This window comes from Tursiops truncatus, chromosome 7, assembly GCF_011762595.2.
Source record: "Tursiops truncatus isolate mTurTru1 chromosome 7, mTurTru1.mat.Y, whole genome shotgun sequence".
NCBI lineage: Eukaryota > Metazoa > Chordata > Mammalia > Artiodactyla > Delphinidae > Tursiops > Tursiops truncatus.
In genome coordinates this window covers 111,061,911-111,077,912 of record NC_047040.1, presented here as the reverse complement: position 1 = coordinate 111,077,912, position 16,002 = coordinate 111,061,911, and the positions used below count along the sequence as shown (strand labels likewise).

The window sequence follows — 16,002 nt, the reverse complement described above, 5'->3', positions numbered from 1 at the left end:
CCCAGATCCCACAAATTCTAGGCATTTACCTCCCAGACTTTCCGCCCTGCCCAGGCTGCTCTGAGGACCCGGGAGAAGCAGAGAGAGGTTGGGTATGGGGGAAAACATAGTCTGCCAGGCAACACTGGACATGTACTCCTGACGCATTCAAGTGGACCAGGAATTGGATGAGGGGGCAGGCGTGGGCAGGGGCATGCAAAGCCAGTCTGGGCAGATGCTAAGCCTCCATGAGACTCCTGATCCCAGAAGTGGTGGGCTTGGAGCAGGACTGCAGTATGACACCCATGAGCCCTCGGCACTTGTCTTTCTTGGGGCCCTGCCGGCATAAAATATATATTTATTTATTTATTTAAAATTATTTTTTACAGCTGTGTGTAAATATGAATATAATCCAGCCTGGATTTTATTATTATTATTCTCAGGTTTTTTCTTTTGATTTTAAAAGAAATTAAATTAAACACATTTGTGTTTGTGCATAGAAATCCTGTGGCCGTCGTGGCCAGCGGGAGCGTGTCTCCTGGGCGGGCACCTCCTTAAACCCCACAAAGAAAACAGCCAGGACCTCCCCTTGCTCCTTAGCAGAAGACAGCTCTCCTGTACCTGCGGGACGATTCTCTCCTGCATCCTACCTGCAGGAACATACCTAAAAAGGTAGGGAGAGTGGGTTCTGGACCCAGAATTCGGTTCTAGGGACTCCAGACCACACTTGCCTGTCACCGGGTGCGTGAGCGCATACCTGTTGCTGAGCGTCCCTGGGACTCAAGTTTCTTCTGCTGGCAACTGAGAATGCCGGGCAAACGCCCTGAAAGTTCTCAAAGGTTGAAAAGCTCTCAGGCAGAAGGGACAACCCTTCCCCCGGAGGGGTAGGGACTCGGAGTCGCAGGTCGCGGGGGCGCGCGCCGCGTAGGATGCGGATGCGCTCCTGGGTGCGGCGTTTGTGCAGATGTGCGGGGCAAGTTCTTTCTTATTAAACACTCCCAGGCTCCCGGTCCGCCCAGGAACTCCGCGGGGCGCTGGACGAGCCACAGGAGGGGGACTCCTTGGGCCCCCGGGCCGTGTCCGCGGAGCTAGCCGGCGGGTGTCCGTGCGTATCGGACGCGCCTGTGGCCCTGGGGTGCCCGAGCGTCGGGGCGCGAGGAGGCGGTGCGTCTGGGCGGCCGGGGCGGGCCGGGGGCGGGGCGCGAGGCGCCGTTCCGGGAGCCTGGCTCGGCGGCTTGGCTCTCGGTGCTGCGAGTGGGCCACCATGCTCAGCGTCGTGCACTTCCTCCGGGGCTTCTTTAAGGTGAGAGGCGGCGTCCCGGGGCCCGCGGTCAGAGCTGGGCGGCGTCTGACCACGCGTGGGGAGCAGAGCCGGCGCGCACCGCTGCTCCCCGGGCTAACCGCTGGGCCCCCGGGTGGGTGGGGGCACCCCGGGCGCTCCCTGCCAACTTTCCAACGTGCCGATCGGGAGACCGGGAGCGTTGCCGCCCAGATGGCGGAGAAGGAGAGGTGCCTGTTGGAGGCAGGCTGGACGGCTGTCCCGGGCCACTCTCAGCGAGGGAGACCGCCCAATGCCCGGCCTCCCCGGCACCTGCTCGCTCTCGGCACGCAGGGCGCTTGGCAGCCTCGGCCCTTCCATGTAGGATCGCCGGTTCCGGGAAGGACGGCTTGTGCCTGGCCCAGTCGGTGCCCAGGAAGAGGTTGATATTGTTATTTCCCGGGCTGAGGATACCCGAGGTACCGAGGGAGCATACCGACCGGGTTGGGACACCGTTCTGAGGAAGGGGTGTCTAAGCAGGGGGAGGGAAACAGGAACCTGGGGAGTGTTAGACTTCTGCACGGAGTGCGCCCCTTCCCAGGCCCAAGTTCCTGGACTACTCATTAGTGTCCGTGTGTCCAGTTCCTCTGGGGCACCCTTACCTCCCGTGCCCCGACGGGGGCCCCACGGGGAGCAGTAGGCTGCAGATTGCCAAGCTCCACCTCCCCAGGTGAGAAACGGATGGGGTTGGCTCTGCCTGGGACCAACTGCATAAAACCAGAGGCAAGGAAGTCAGGGAAGTGTTGTCAGAGTGACAGGCCCCAGAGTGGGCAGCTGTGCACTGGGCAGCCAGACAGTGGGGCTGTCCATGGTGGGAGGAGCTGCTCTATTTGGCTGTGAGGCCACCTTCTCCTAGAGTGCAGACTGCAGGGTCCAGGTAAAGTTCTCTGGCTCTGAGAGCTCTGGGGAAAGTGGCAAGAAGGCAGATGACCCAGAGCTGGACCTGCCGGAGCCCTGCCCTCAGCCAGTCTGGAATAGCAGCATGTGAATCAGCTCACACCACAGGGATAATTCATGCATACAAACATTGGGAGGGGAGAGGGACGGAGCCTTTCAGAAACTTAGTGAGTGCAGGAGAAACCTTTGAAGAACAGGGGAACCTGGCAGGTGTGAGAGCTGCGGCTCTGAACACACAGGCCCCCCGTACCCCCCTTTGAATTCTGATTTGTTGGTCTTTGTTTTCCCATTTGGAAACTGTGGACAACAATTCCACACCTTTGAAGGTGGTTGCGAGGATCTTACTACAAAACATACGTGTGTTTATAGAGCAGTGAGCCTGGGACCTTCGTCCTTCCCCACCCATGGCAGTGGTCACAGGTCACCCAGGTGAGGGGAAGTCTGCCAGGCAGAATCAGAAGCTCAGGAAACAGGCAGGTGTGGCTTGGGAAAGAGGTCACTGGACATCCCAGAGCAACCACCTTGCCTGCCCGCCTCCTCGGAAGGAGGGCCTTTGGGGAAGTATTCTCATGGGACACACTTTCCTCACGTTCCCAGCCGGTCCCCAGAGGCCTTTCCACCCCTCGTTGTCCCCAGTACCTGGTGGCTACCCTAGGGTCCCTGGAGGTCCTGAGACACCTCAGGCCTCTCTCTGTGCATACCATGGGGATGAGCAGACGTGCCTCTCAAAGGATCTCCCTTTCTGCTGCCCTGCAGAGCCACCCTCGGGAGGGGCCCCGAACACCATGGCAGGCAGTCCACTTTGGGCTATGCACGTATATCTTGCAGAGCCACCTATAAAGGCCATTCACACATGCTCTACCTTCAGACACTGGTCGTAAGTTATGCCCCGTGAGGCCACAGGAGTGGGAGGCGGAGGGAACCACGTCCTGACCCCTCCTGGGCCGGGGCCTAAACTGACCATTCGGTGATGGGTGCCTGACTTGGTTGCTTGCTTGATCAAGAATGCTGCTCCGTCCTAGGGAGCTCAGATCGTTGGAGCCCCACGGTCAGACTCTGATAACAGAGACACAGTGTCCACCAAGGTCCAGGAGGAAGAACAGTCCCTCAAACTCCAGGCCTCAGCTGAGACTTCTGTTGGGACTTGCTCTGCTCTGAGCACTGTGGAAACCAACGGGGCATGACAGCCTTGTGAGAGAGCCCTTCACAGTGCAAGGAGAGCAGAGAGCTTGCCCACAGCCTTTGGGATCACCCAGAGAATGAGTTGGAGCGGCACATCCAAGGAGGAATATGTTGCTTCAAAACTCCAGACACCTGCCCAGCACTGTGCGTCTTTCTTGGTGGTAGGGGGCCGAAGTCCAGCGACATGCCTTTCGCTTTCAAAGCGCTATCCAAAATGTTCCAGAAAACTGGACACCTCTGCTGCCTGCCTGGAGGCTTCGCTGAACCGGAAAGTCCCCGTTTTCATGGAATTTTTGCCCCACACTCCAGTACACATTAGGGTACCTTGCTACTTGCTGTTGTCCAAGTGCTGTCAGTGTGGTGCCACAGACCAGCATGAGGTCCTTTGGGGCAGAAAGGTCAAGGTCTCTGCTCACTAAATTACGGCACCAATCAGTGAAGCCCTGAAGGAGGGTGGTGAAGCTATGTTGCTGTGCCTCTCGTGGGGAAAGCACCTGACTTCTGATGAACCCTGAATCAGCAGTTGAGACAAGAAACACACACACACGCACGCACGCACACACACGTACGCTTTTTGCCAGATTAATGGACAAGGATTTAACAGATTTGTTCCATTTAAGGAGATTGCTTGTGAGACAGCACAGGAGAATCCACACAGTTGAACCTAAAACTGTCCACTGGCATTCTTCAAGGTCCCATGTCTTCTGAACAAGCCAAGCTGGGAAGTTGAAAAGGGCTGCAGTAGGGATTTCTACTCCTTGGCTGGTGATTTCTTAGTCGCCAGAGATGAAGTATTGCTTTTGATTCCCTAGTTTGGAGGGGAGGGGGTGTTCCAGAGGCTTCGAGTTACCCTTTTCTACCACAGTCTCCACATCATGAGTGAAGGAATGGGGTGGAGTTTCCACCAGGGACTGAGCGTGACTTTGCCAGCTGAACACTCTGGAGCTGGGAAAGTCTCGGTAGGACAGATTCAGGATTCCGGTGGGCTACCGTGAAGTGGATGCATGGCAAGCTTCCGTTTATGACCAGACATGCCTGCCACCTCCCATAGGCCAGGAATTCATGTTAGCACAGAGCCAGTGTTCACTAACTTCTGAAAGGTCCAGGTGTTTCTCAGTACAGGAGCCTTCAGAAGATTCATAGTACTATTTGCTTAGGATGTTATTGCAGGTTACCAGTCTCCCCTTCATTGAAGGGGCTCTGGGTCTGTTGACTCAAGCCTGGGAATTAGGCAAGGGGCAGTAGAGTTTAATCAGTGAATATTTATTGAACACCTACTATCTGCCACACACTGTTCTAGGCACACTAAGAGCCTTTTGTCTACTTTTTTTTTTTACATTTTTTCTCAATATTACACAAGTCCAATAGGACCCCATGGGTGCTGCCCATCCGTTTCAGTCCCGGCAGCCCCGTGATCGATGAGTTGATGCCAAAGGGCTGTGGCATCAGACATTCACGTTGGCTTCTGGCACTTTAATGTTGCTTCTCATCCTCTGTCATCCCATCTGCCACCAAAGATAGCGTTTCTCATCAGCATCTCCAGCTGACAGAGAATAGCATTTATGGCAATTTTCCACGATGTTGACATTCTCCTTGCCAAAGTATTTCTCTGTGCCCCTGTGTCTGTTTGGCTCCGCAGGGAACACAGTTAAGGCATGGGGAGCAGGTTGCTCTTGGTAAATCCACCCCGACACTCTGTTCCTTCAGATATTTGGATTCCTTCAAGGAATTTTTGCCCTTTCCATTTCAATTCGTGGGGAGCCAATATCAAGCTGAGGTTTTAGTGAACCAGCAGGTCGGCTGCTGGAGCACACCTTGGCTGCTGGAGCTAGCTTGCCGCCTGCAGAACGAGTGCACGCCCCCACGTCAACACATTCATCCCGACCCACAATGTTGTTCATCCCTCCACGGTCAGATGCTCTGACAATCCATCCCCACCCATTTCCCCAGGTCTTTGCCAGTACATGTTGGCAGAGTAATAATTTTCTGAAACGTGAGCCTTTTCCTCCACAGTTCGAGTTGGTAGTTGGTTCCCATGGCCATGCTGAGATCTGACTCTGCTTTTTGTTCTGGAGGCAGGGAAGAGAGCAGGGGTGGACATGAGGAGAACTGGCCTCACTTGCAGGGCAAGGTGATCACAGGTCTTGAAGCAGCCAGAGAGGGGAGCAGGGGCTGAGTGGGTTTGTGAATCCCCTAATAGATGGCCACTCCTAAGGCCAGGGCTCCCAGTCTTTTCTAAACGATGCTCTGACTTGCGTTCAAGGAGCAGGGAAGCAATCCATTCAACCAGCTTTATAATTTACCAATCCACAGATTGGTGGAATCAGACTGCTCCTGGTTCAGGGATATCTCAGGCTTGAGGCTGCAAAAGAGAGGAAACACTTTACGTACAGTCAGAGGGAGTCCTGGGAGTTCAGGGATTTGAGTTAGTTATTCTCTCTCTTTAATCTGGCCGGGGTAGTTAGAAGAAACAGGCTCACCCCATAGCACTTGAGATCTTCATGCCTTTTCCTCAGGTTTTATAGCAAAGTCACATTTCCCCCCAAAGGCCCTAGTAGACTTGGCCACAGCTGATAGAATTAGGCGGTCGCCATGCATGCAATGAGGTGCCAGAGTTCCGTAACTTAATTCCTAATATATTTTCACTGCCTTTGACCTCAAATTGGTGGATTAACCAATCCCAGCACTTCCCTCCCCCTTTCTTTAAGGGTCTGTTATCTATAATCACCCTAGTAACAATTTCTTTACTAGTGAATGCTCTTGGTTGCAAAAGGCAAAAATAGACTTTCAGTTAAGTGAAAAAAAAAAAAAGAACTGTCTTGTCAGGGTGTGGGGTAGCTCCCAGGACCCAGCTTGGGTGGGGATCAAAAAAAGTTGGGGCACAGTCGGTCCTGCTCGACAGGCCAGCTGCTGAGGACGCCTCTGGCGGGGCTGCTTCTGGACAGTCAGCTCTGTCGCACCTCTGAGAATATGTCCACCTCCCTCTTGCAGGTGGTTAGGTCTGGTCTCAGGATCCACCATCCTGCCTGGAACTGAGCCGAGCTGCCCTCCGGAGGGCGGGAAGGGAGGAAATCTGCCCCCCTTTCTGTTACCAAGATGGATGGGGCCCAGTTTCTCAATTGTCCTGGGATCCTTTCCTCCCCCCAGTCAGGACTGCTGTTCAGATGCTGGGCAGGAAAGCAGCAAATACCCCGCATGCAATTAAAGTCCCACCAGGACTCGCTCAGCCTGTCAACCTTAGGCGTGAGGGGTGTGCACCCCAGGTCCCAGGGGCATTTGCTAGGGAGTCACCCACATATTCCAGCTCTTCTGTGTAAAGGTCACAACAGGCACCTGAAGTCACACAGACCCTGCCCTGTGAGAGGTCATGAGGAGGCTGTCCCCTTGAGTCCTAAAAAGGCTGGTCTCTTGGGATGACAGAGAGAGGAGACGGCAGAGTGGGCGGGACAGACCAGCTCTGGGAATCAGCTGTCTGCCATGAGGCCCTCAGTGCCTCCCCAGGGCTGCTGTTTCCCCAACACCCTGGACTCTGCCATCCTTGGCCCGTCATGCTGCTTAGAGGTCCGGTGCTTCCTCTGCCCCGGGGCCTTCTCTTCCGCGCAGCCCTTCACAAGACTCAGCTGTGGCCAGAGGCCAGCGGCCCCCTGTGCTTTTACTGCAGACCTTCCTTCTGCTCCCTCTGCGAACTCAGGAAACAACCTTGACCTCACCAGGTCCTCTCCATCCAGCCGTTCAAAATATGCTTTCCAAGCACGTCCAAATTCTGAGCCCTGCTCTCTTCCTCTGGGGTGAAGGCTCTGAGAGGGCGGGGCTGGGGTTTGGAGCATCGTGTCCTGGGAAATGCTAGCTGAGCCTGGGAATGAATCAACCAGCGGGAGGAAAACCTGGGCCAGGTCAGTGCCCCGAGGGAGCTCCTCGTCCAGGGGGCCTGAGTAGGCCGCCCGGGGTTGTTGGTTCTAGAGACGTATCCCCACAACCTTCTCTCCAAGCTTGGGCCAAGCTCAGCCCAGCTCTCTAGACTTCGGGGGCCCAGCCTCCCCATTTCTGGGTGCCTGTCCTCCCCTCGGACGCCAGCCAGTGTTGGTGGTCCTTTCAGGGCCAGCCTGAGACTCCAGCCACTGTTTATAACCTCAGGGAGTTGCTGGGCTTGAATTCACTCTTGGTACTGTGTAGGGCTTGCTGGCCCCAAATGTTTTGTTTGCTTCTCCTGCCAGGTAGAACTGGGCAGTGTCCCTGCGCTCTGGCTCCTGAGAAGTGCTCTGTCTTTCAGGAGTCCTTTCATGGTTTCCTCATCTCTGAAATAGGCAGTCTCCTCCTCGCCAGCTGTCAGATTGTGAGGTTTATTGCCTGGCTCCTGGACCCTCCTGGGTAGCCAGAGTGAGCCCTGTGGCGGGTGTGGGTGGTCCTGCCTGTGAGGCCCTGCAGCCCCTCGTATGGTGACTCATGTGCCACTGGTCAAGGGGTTGAGTGGTGTCCCCACGCTCACAGGCTGCCCTTCCCTGGGGTACCTCCACACCACACTAGCCTCCCCACCATATCACCTCCTCCAGGAAGTCTTCCTTGATGCTTCCTTGTCTCCCCTTTGGACCCCTTCTCTGTGCTGTCTTTGCAGCTCACCTTCCCTCAGTCATAGGAGCACACTGAGTTATAACTGTCTGTCACTTCTCCGTGCACACATTCATTTAAGTATACTTTTATTAAGGGTCAACTTACTGTATATTTCTATTTCATACTGTTCTTAGAAGACTCCATGACTACACATTATAATTTTCTTTTTCCCCAAGTTCCCAGCTTTTCCATTTACTCTCACATATGACATGCCACAATGACACAAAAACAAGCCATTTCATACCCCATGTACACCATATGAAAACCCCACAGCAGAGTGGAGACGATGCTTCCATTGTACTTAGTAATTAATGAATGTACTAATTCAAAACTCATCATATTTGATATTGGGAGGTAGATGCATGAGTGTTTGTCTTATTATTATTTCATAGCATACATAAATTTTTTTTGTATCCTATATCACATAATTTAAAAATCGACCATATAATGAACCAATCAGCACAAACCGGAAACAGGAAAAAGGAAACAGAGAAATCCTCTTCCTGTTCTCACGCACTTGCTGTCCATGGTGGAGGCGTCGGGGGGTCAGGGAGGAGAGTGGGAGAGGGACCCCCTCCTCAGTCATCTCCCAGGGGCTGCAGCTGGCCTCTGGATCTCCTGCCTGTCTAGATGCCTGAGCAGTGCAGGTGGGAGGGTGACATCCAGGACCTGGACGGAGCCGTGCTCAATGGCATCTGGTTAAGTAAATGACAAGAATCTGACTTTGGAGCACAAGCGACGGGTGAATGGACTGCTTCCTTGGCGGCTCAGGCCAGTACAGCCAGGGCCCTGCACACCTGGGACCCGAGGCTGCAGCTCTCAGCACAGCTGCACGTCAGAATCACCAGCTACACAGACTGAGTGGGTTGGAACCCAGGCCTGGGGCCCGGGCCCTGGTTCCTAGGCTCGCAGGTGACTCCAGGGCACGGCTGAGCTGAGAACTACTGATCTATAGACCTTGGAGCCGCCTGCGCTCCCCACAGGGACAGGGCCGTTCTCGGGGTTTCTCTGCACTGAAGCCGAGGCCAGACCATAAGTCGCCCTCTGACCTTCACACCACCCTGTTGTATCCGAGGGGCGTATGTGCTTTCCTGATGACTGGGCGTGACCGTGGCTGAATCCCAGCAGTGGTTAGACCCCGGCCCCCCAGGCAGCCCCAAGTGCCATGGGTGTTTGCCATGTAACGTGTGTACCAAAGAGGCAATTTGTCTCTCCTGGAGGCTTCTTGCCAATGAGGTGAAGATTTCCTGAGCTTGAGAAGTGACCTTCTTGGAGCGGGGCCTGGGCCGGGAAGCTGCGCTGTGTGGTGCTGACCGACCTCCTGGGGCCCCTGGCATTGGCGGTGGGCCCGGGGGTGGGGCGGCGTAGACCAGCTCTCCCGTGGGGCTCAGTGCTCACGGGCACCGTCATCGGAACCCCGCACTCCCAGGGGTGTTGTGAAAGTTAAATGATAATAAAAACGCGGAAAAGCACACACATCACACAGCGCAGAGTGAGCACTCGACGGCTGTTACTCATCTCCTGTGCTTTTCTTTCCCCTTCCCTGTTTCTCTCTTCCCCCAAACAAATATCCTTCCTTGTAACCAGTGGAGTTGAGTGGAAACCCACCTCCTGATACAGGGCCACGTGAGGATGCTGCTCAGGCCGACACTGCTGGTGCAGCTCCTGTTATGGGACAAGGTGCGTTTTCACAGAAGAGCTCGGACTATGTGACACTCCCAGAGGAGCCAAAGGCCTGGAAGGCAGTTTTCCTCGCGTGAAGACTGAGCCTTGTGAGAAAGTGGGCAACAACTGAACGGAGGTACATCCGCGGAACACCACTCAGCAAGAGAGGTGTGAACCGCTGGTACACACCCCAACCTGGATGAATCTCCAGAGAATGTGGCTGAATGAGAGCGGCCCGAATGCTGCCTGGCTGCATTGATCTAAAACTCTAGACAATACTGACGAGTCTCTAGTGACGGAAAACAGGGTGCGGGGCAGGTGGGGGTCGGAGAGTGGGACGGCAGAGGGGCATGAGCTGGTGGGGACGTGAGACGTTCATTGTCGTGTCTGGTGACAGTTTCGCGGTGCATACACGTGTCGGAAACCCTCAAGTCCTACCTCCAATGTGTGCAGTTTACCAAATGTCAATTATACGTCGATAGAGCTGGGGTCTCTCTCTGGCGGAACCGGCCTTAGATCTCTTAGCCAGAGCATCTCAAAGCACTCCTCCCTCCTTGAAAACAATCCCCTTGCTTTCTTCACACCCTTCCTGCGGTGCCACGGGCACAGAGACTACAGTGGTTATGGGGCAGCAGATGGCCAGTGAGACGGAGGCCCCGTCTAAGATAGAGATGAGGGATTCTGGTTTAGTCAGCTGAGGTGTCCTTGGCACATGCCACTGGTGTGTCATTGCTGGCTGGTCCTGTGAGAGGCATAGGGCCTGAGGGTGCTTCGTCAGCCGGTGCCTTCACCCCGAGAGTCAGGCATTGTGTTCCTGGGAGGGTGCAGTGCCTACCTGCAGCTCTGTGACGTGGTGTTGGAAAGGACTTCCTGCTGGAGTTGGCCTGGTGACGTGGGTTTGGGGAGATTTAAGGAAGCAGGAGCAATTCTGTGATTTGGTGACTTAATAAATCTCACCCAGGAGGAGAAACAATTGGTCTGAAGCTAAACCTGGGGTTGATGAAGCAGCCGCCGTCACCTGGCGTAGCCGGCTCTTTGCTCTCTGTGGCCTGGACGTGTGTGTTCCGTCTGTGCCCGTGAACATGGAGGGGCTCCATCACAGCCCCAGGGTGCCTTGCCTGACGGTGATGCTCCGTGACATTGTTCACGTTCCACAGGAGGACACCGGGCTCCACTGTGACGCCAGGGTGGCTCCTGCATTTCATGGCCACTGTTGTCCTTGCTCATTGGAAATGAGTCGGGTGCATATCCAACCTCTGAGAGCTATATCCACAGATACATGCCGAGGCCCTCCTGGCCCCAGTGACTCAACTCTCCAGAGGGGCGCCCGGCGGGTATTTGGGAAAAGGCTTGGGGTGATTCTGTGATTCTGCTGTGGACCATGGTGCAGAGCCCCGCTTGGATTCCTGACTTGCTGAGCCCAGCAGAGTTGGTGCTCTGAGCCCCTCCCCCAGCTTCCCCCACCCCCGCCCAGCCAGCTCCAGCCTCCAGAAGCAGGTTGTCCCCTCTCACCCAGGAGACTGGCCTTGCCCAGCACTGCAGGCCCTCTGCACGCTGCTCCGTGCTGGGGCCATGCTGACCAGTGGGGAGCTGGGGACCCTGCCTCTGTCCCAGAACATCTGCTTCTCACCTGGAGTCTGAATTCCTCAATGGGGAAGAGCCATAAGGAGATGTGGGAGACCTTGTAAGACAGAGGAGGTTTCCATCACCACGGTGGACTTAGGGGCACTCCAAATCCTAGCTGTGAACGGGGTGTGGCTCAGCCATCCGAATCCTCAGTTTCTCTGTAAAATGGGGATAACACCATCTGTCAGATCGTGAAAGTCGGTGAGCTCCCGTTGGTAAAATACGTGGCCTGGGGACCTTGAGTTTTCAAGAGTGAGGCCCCTCGGAGGACTGGACCCCAGGGTGGGAGCACATTTGGCATTCTGTCCCCTCCTGAGGCTGCCTCAGTCCCGTCTCTCTCTGTGAGTTCTGGAGTTGATAAAATGTCAGGAGAGGATTCACCAGGGAAAACACTGGCTGAGAGAAGACACAGCCTCCACCCGAAGGGTGATGAGTAAGACACGGGCCACGGCTGGATGGGGAGCAGGGAAGCTCTGAAAGGACAGCCCGTGTGGCCTCACCCCCGTGCAGCACGCAACCTAGTGCCCAGCTCCACCTACCCTCCTCACTGTTGTCACACGGACCACATGGCTGTCACCCTCCCCTGGCCACAGTCTCAGGAACGTGGCAGGAGCTGAGCCTCTGGATAGGGACACGTGTGGCAGGTCACCTCTGGCTGAAGCTGACTGGTCAAGTGGAGACCACAGGTGCTGGAGAGGCCACATGGAAGCAGGAACTCCCCGATGCAGTGGGGAAGGAGGCCTGGACACAGGACACTGGGGCCGGCTGGGAGGAGCTCTGAGGTCCCTGTCTCCAGGCAGGAGAAGGGCTGTATTTGCAGTGCGATGGAGTTTGCACAAGACAGGAGCTTTCTCCAGGGCAAATGAGCTCCCACCCTGTCTCAGGACCGCCGTCTGAAGCCGCCCCTGGGAGGTGGCCACTCCGTCAGGCTCAGATCCAATCTAAAGTGGCCGGCACTCTGGCCCAGTGTCCTGATTTGATCCCAGAAGTGCAGTTCATTCGTTCCATCTACAGCATCTGCCAAGTCCTGTTTCATCGCAGGCCTTGTGATGGGGAGACCAAGCCATGAGGGAGACAGAGCCCAGCCACACACATGCCCCCAGTAGGTGGTTCTGAATTCTCCTGAGCACCAGGCCAGCGACCTTCTGCGCATTCGGTGGAGGCTGTGACCCGCAGGCTGGACACACCCCTGCTTTGGTGTGCATGCACCCTCTGCTTGCAAGCCCAGCGGCCCACCAAGCCTGTGGACGGCAGTCTAGGAGACCTGCTCTGGCTTGTGAGCTCGTGAGGACCAGGGCCACAAATTACTGTTTCTCTTTCTCCCTCTCTAGTGCCCAGCACGGAGCGTTGAGTGAGGTGGCAGCTCTGTGCGTGTTTCAGTGAGGAGACCGGGAACATGGCCCTTTGCTCCACATCGCTGAGACCTGGGTAGTAGGGGATGGGTAGGTTGTCCATGTTAGTGGGACAAAGAGTCAGACACTACCCATGGGGGATGGGCCATGGTGGGGCTGCAGCGAGGGCCTGGAGGGGTTGGCACGCCTGGGGATCAGGTGCCCAGAGGGAGGGCACTGAGCCCTGAAGCCCAGGGCGGGCACTGGCTGACAGTCTTGGTGCACAAGGGACCTGGCTAGGAACGCTGCCTGGAGGACAGTGGGCTGGGCCTCAGACAGGCTGGGCGGGCCCTGGACATCTCTGATCCTTCACCCCAGCCAATGCCAGGGAGGAAAGCTGGTGCCAAAGCAGAGAGGTGAGAAGGGAAAATCAAGCCTGCCAGGCGAGGAGGTACTGCCGGCCTGCGTGCGCCCCAGGGGAGTAGAGGGCCGCTCGTGGGGTCTCACCTGCTGCCCCCACTTGTGCCTCCTCGTCCATAGCCCCAGCCCAGGAGCACCTCCCCGCCCCTCCCTCAGGTCGGAGGCTTTCACAGCCCCCCTCTCTGTCCTTTAACAGCACAAGTTCTCAGAGCGTGTTTGTTTCTCTCTAAAAATGGTCCAGTGCCGACCTGGTCAAGCAGCTCCTAAAGAGCCCCAGGAGGGCGCTGGGATCTGGGGAAGCTCTGGCTCTTCACGGGGGCCTTGGGACGGGGATACCCTGTCAAGTGTTCAGTGTCACGTCACAGGGGCGCAGAGATGGGGAGGGAGACAGGGGTGCATGGAAGTTTTCTGTGCCCTATTTGGAGAGTTGCCACCTTTGCTGTTCACAGAGGCATCTCTGACCGGGGCCCCATGCCCAAGCTGTCAGTAGGGATACAGCAGCCACGCGGCTCCTGGGGTCACTCCAAAGGGCTGGCCGGGCCACCTTCTTGCTGTGGAACCTAGGGGAGTCGCACTTCAAAGCTCTCGAGAGGCAAGGCAACAATCCACCTTTCCTGGAGCTTAACATGCACTTTTCAAAAAGCAGTTTGATACTTCTGACATCAAGGTGCATTTATAATTGATGTGTACATTTAAAAGTGATTTCATCTTCCCTCTCCAAAGCTATCAGTAACTTCGTGGCATCTGTGCACTGAGGAAACAGGACAGTTGTCAATCCCCCACATGTTCGGGAAACACAGTGTGTGCATCGCTTGGAGGCCCCAGTCCCAGCCCAACCCAGGAGCTGTGTGACTCCCTGAAGAAACTCCCACGTCCAGGGCATCCTCAGAGTGACATGCCAGGACGGAGGGACACGTCTCCCAGGGAGAAAGGAAGGAGTCCCCAACATTCCCAGAGAGGCTCCCACCAGGCCCCAGAGCCGCCTGTACCACATCTTCCTAGCCGTGAGTGTGGTCGGCATGATTTTGTGTCTGATGCACAGAGCAGTGGCCGCTATGGCTGGGCGTCCCCTGTGTCCATCTTTGTGCAGGCAGAATCACCTCTCAAGACACCTCAGGGAGCAGGCACTTCTGGTGACCCTTGTGTGTCCGTCAGAGAGCTGCTGACACAGCTAGCGATGGGTCTTCACGTTCAAGGACTGTTTTTCTCCGGGATCTGGTTCTACTCTCCTCCAGTGAGGCCGGCTCCGGAACCCACCTCCCCAGCTTGTCTGTGGCCCAAACCAGCACTAAATGGCTCTTGACTGGATTCCCAACTCCAGATCCTCCAAATTGGCCAAATGCCTCTGTCCCTCTGGTACAGCTGCACGTATCCTAACACAACAGGGCACGTGGCCAGTGGGCAGAGGGGACAGACTGTAGGGATGGCAGAGCCTCTAGCGGGGGTGCAGCGGCAGCAGGCAGGCAGGTGTCCCTCCTAACAGAGGCCTCATTTTGTTGATGAATCAATTCAGACTCCAGGGGGTGACAGGCAGAGGGGTGGAGGTAGAGCAAGACCCAACATCAACGCCCCCATTTTCCCACCATACTGGGTGGCCTCCAGCAATCTAGGCTTTTCAGTGAGACCCTTCGTGATGACGTTCTGGGCCACCAGGGCCTCTGCCGTGCATGTGCTTCTGTGTCCGAGGGAGTGGCCCCCTCCCTGTGCAGGTGTGATGGGCTCCAGACCAACCATGAGTCTGCAGAGCAGCCTCGGACCGCCAGGTGCGGGCCCTCCTGGGGCTGCCACACCCACATCCCACCACGAGCAGTTCTCTCAGTCCCTCTGAGTACGTCTATCTGCTAAACTGGGGCGACCACCTACCGAGGCCCCCAGGCAGGGCTGCAGAGAGGGCAGGGGGGAGGTGGAGCTCTCCAGCTTTGTGCGATGTGTGACCGCTACGGTCGCGCAGGTATGTTGGCATGTGGAGAAGGATGGGTACCAGCTGAAGTGGGGATTCGACCGTCTGCATGACCAGAGGTCAGCACGTGCGTTTCTTCTGTCTGGTGGCCTTGTGGGGGTGGGAGCGGGACCTGGGAAAAGCAGGGCCATGAGGACTCAAGTCAGGACGCGTCTGTAGATGGCGGCAGGCATCACCTGCCAGCCCCCGGTGGGCGGGCCCAGCTGGCCTGTGGCTCATTACTTCATGGTCGGGAGGAGAGCCTGTGAAGGCCCCTGGGCGGGCTCTGGTGCAAATCAGTACATTGTGCCGTGTTGTTTCTCGTGCAGCTATGTCTCCTCAGGGAAAGGAAGGCCACTCTCTTCCCCTGGAGAGACATAGCTAGGAACTGTGGGCACGAGTGTGCTGCAGCCAGGACCTGGGAGCGGTCCCTTCAGCCTGGGGAGACCTCCCGTGCAGCAGGTCAGGAGGGCAGGCGCTGCCCGCCTGCTGGGAAGGAGCTGCCGCCAGGCCTTTGGATGGGCGGCCACGCTGCCTCTGGCCCGAGAGACTGGAGCGGGGCAGGCGGGGGGATCCGCGGGGCAGCAGGTCAGAACCCAGTGCCACGTGCTGGTGGGAAGAGGCACGGCGGCGTCCTCACCGTGCACACACAGTCATTCACTGGAATCTCCCGACCGCATCCACTCATCTAAGACCTGCAGGAGGCGCCCACCCTCTCAGGGAAACCTGGGACCCTGAAGTCTTGTTCAGCCCCATCTCCGGGGATCCAGCAAGGCTCACAAGTCGATGTTTGTGCACCCAGATATGGGGAGTCAGAGAGACCTTTCCAAACGCAAACGCCACCACTACGTAGCTTGGGCAAGCAGCTGTTCCGAGCTTCAGTAAGGAAATCTGCAGAAAAAAGATAAGAACACCCTCCTCATTTTAGGATGAAATAGTGTCTATAAGGCACCTGACACAAGGGGAGCGCCTCATGCCGAGTTATTTTGTTACCACAGATGTAATTTTTATAATAGGAGAGACAATTATCATTCAAG

The 16,002-nt window shown here is 56.3% G+C and overlaps 1 protein-coding gene across 1 annotated transcript in view; it reads left to right on the top strand.

Moving 5' to 3' along the window:
- Positions 1–1,191: 1,191 nt before the first annotated feature.
- LOC101323231 (uncharacterized) overlaps positions 1,192–16,002 on the top strand; it is a 250,157-nt gene continuing 235,346 nt past the window's right edge. The window contains 1 exon segment of the mRNA XM_019931812.3: positions 1,192–1,282. Within this exon segment, the coding sequence (XP_019787371.2) occupies positions 1,244–1,282 (39 nt within the window). The 5' untranslated portion in view covers positions 1,192–1,243.